At 40.1% G+C, this 1,351-nt stretch overlaps 1 protein-coding gene across 1 annotated transcript in view; it reads right to left on the bottom strand.

Moving 5' to 3' along the window:
* Positions 1-1,288: 1,288 nt before the first annotated feature.
* The window catches only part of LOC135204392 (gastrula zinc finger protein XlCGF8.2DB-like), a 17,042-nt gene continuing 16,979 nt past the window's right edge, over positions 1,289-1,351 (bottom strand). The window contains exon 3 of the mRNA XM_064234608.1: positions 1,289-1,316. Within this exon, the coding sequence (XP_064090678.1) occupies positions 1,289-1,316 (28 nt within the window). The remainder of the gene's footprint in view (positions 1,317-1,351) is intronic.

The raw sequence follows: 1,351 nt of genomic DNA, 5'->3' as shown, positions 1-1,351 counted from the left end.
ATAGTCCCAGAGGATCTTTGCGTGGATCGTTTTTCTATCACTCCCTTCAGGTTGGTGCTCGTACCACTTATTAACTGCAAGGTAGCTTGGTGTTTCTTGCACAGGCTCCAGTGGAGGGCTTTGGCCAACTGAACTGAATCATGCCTCTTTTTTGTTTGGGTTTCTGTGCAAAGGTGCCGGGCCATTCGCTTGCTATGTGGTTTGGTTTATGGTTTCATTTTTTAGGTATTGCAACTTCCTACATATGGGAGGAGATGTCATTTCCCTGCATCTATCGTTCTTTTGAACATATCTGGTTCTTAGGGCTGATCTTGTGCCGCCCTGTTATCATTCCTTCAGTTTCCTTGCTTTAGCTCTCCCCTCTTGTAGCCATTGCCATGTGTCATCTCTGGGCTAGTTCTTTTAGTCTGTCTCATGTATTGTCCCGGTATGCCATTGGTTTGTTGTGCCAGTCCTTCTGTTCTGTCTGTCATTTCCTTCATGTCTCTGTAATATTTCTCTGGGTTTCTTCGTCTAACTTGTTATTAGTCCTTTTCCCTTCCCCATGCCAACTCCTTTAGCCACTCGTCTTCACTGGTTTTCAAGATTTATTGCCCAGTGCTCTGTTCTCGATGTTGACGCAGTCCTCTATACTTAGTAGTCCTCTCCCTCCTTCCTTTGCCTTTCGGTTATGGTATAGGTCTGTCCGTATTTGCTCTTGGGTGTAGTGCTTTGATGTTAATTTGTCATATGTTTTCTGGTTTTCTGATCTATTGCTGGGGGCGGAGTTCTGCCTTCATTCCCATTCCACTATTCCTCGCGCGTATCTGATTACTTGCACTGCCCAAGTGCTTTTTATGGCTTTCTTTCATTCAATTTTCGTCGTTGAGTTTTGGCTTGAGTCTCCGCCCTTAACAGTCTCTGCAATATTATTCTTTCCTGATCGGTGTCCTTCCATCTTTTGGTGTTTTATTATTATTATTATTATTATTATTCATTATTATCATTACTTCTAGAAATTATTAATTAAAAAATTATTACAACATACCGTGTACCATTGAAAAAATCTTCTCATCCTCCGTAAAAGAGATAGGGAGAGAGAGAGAGAGACGAGAGAGAGAGAGAGAGATAGAGACTGAAGAAGACGAATGTGAAAGAGAGTGAACCCACGAGGAGAGAGAGAGCGAGAAGAAAAGAACTAAAATCTTACTAATTGCACTGTAGTCTTTTCGTTTATTGAAGTTATTGACTCTTTACAATTAATATTAATCGAATTCTGAAAATTTGAAAGATTAAGTAAAATCATTTTTTAGTCATACAGAAAGCCATAATATCTTCTGTAAGAGAAGAGAGTAGGATGAGAATTATAGTT

This window comes from Macrobrachium nipponense, chromosome 47, assembly GCF_015104395.2.
Source record: "Macrobrachium nipponense isolate FS-2020 chromosome 47, ASM1510439v2, whole genome shotgun sequence".
NCBI classification, from domain to species: Eukaryota; Metazoa; Arthropoda; class Malacostraca; order Decapoda; family Palaemonidae; genus Macrobrachium; species Macrobrachium nipponense.
Note: the sequence above shows the minus strand (reverse complement) of the source record. Positions and strands in the feature narration are given on the sequence as shown.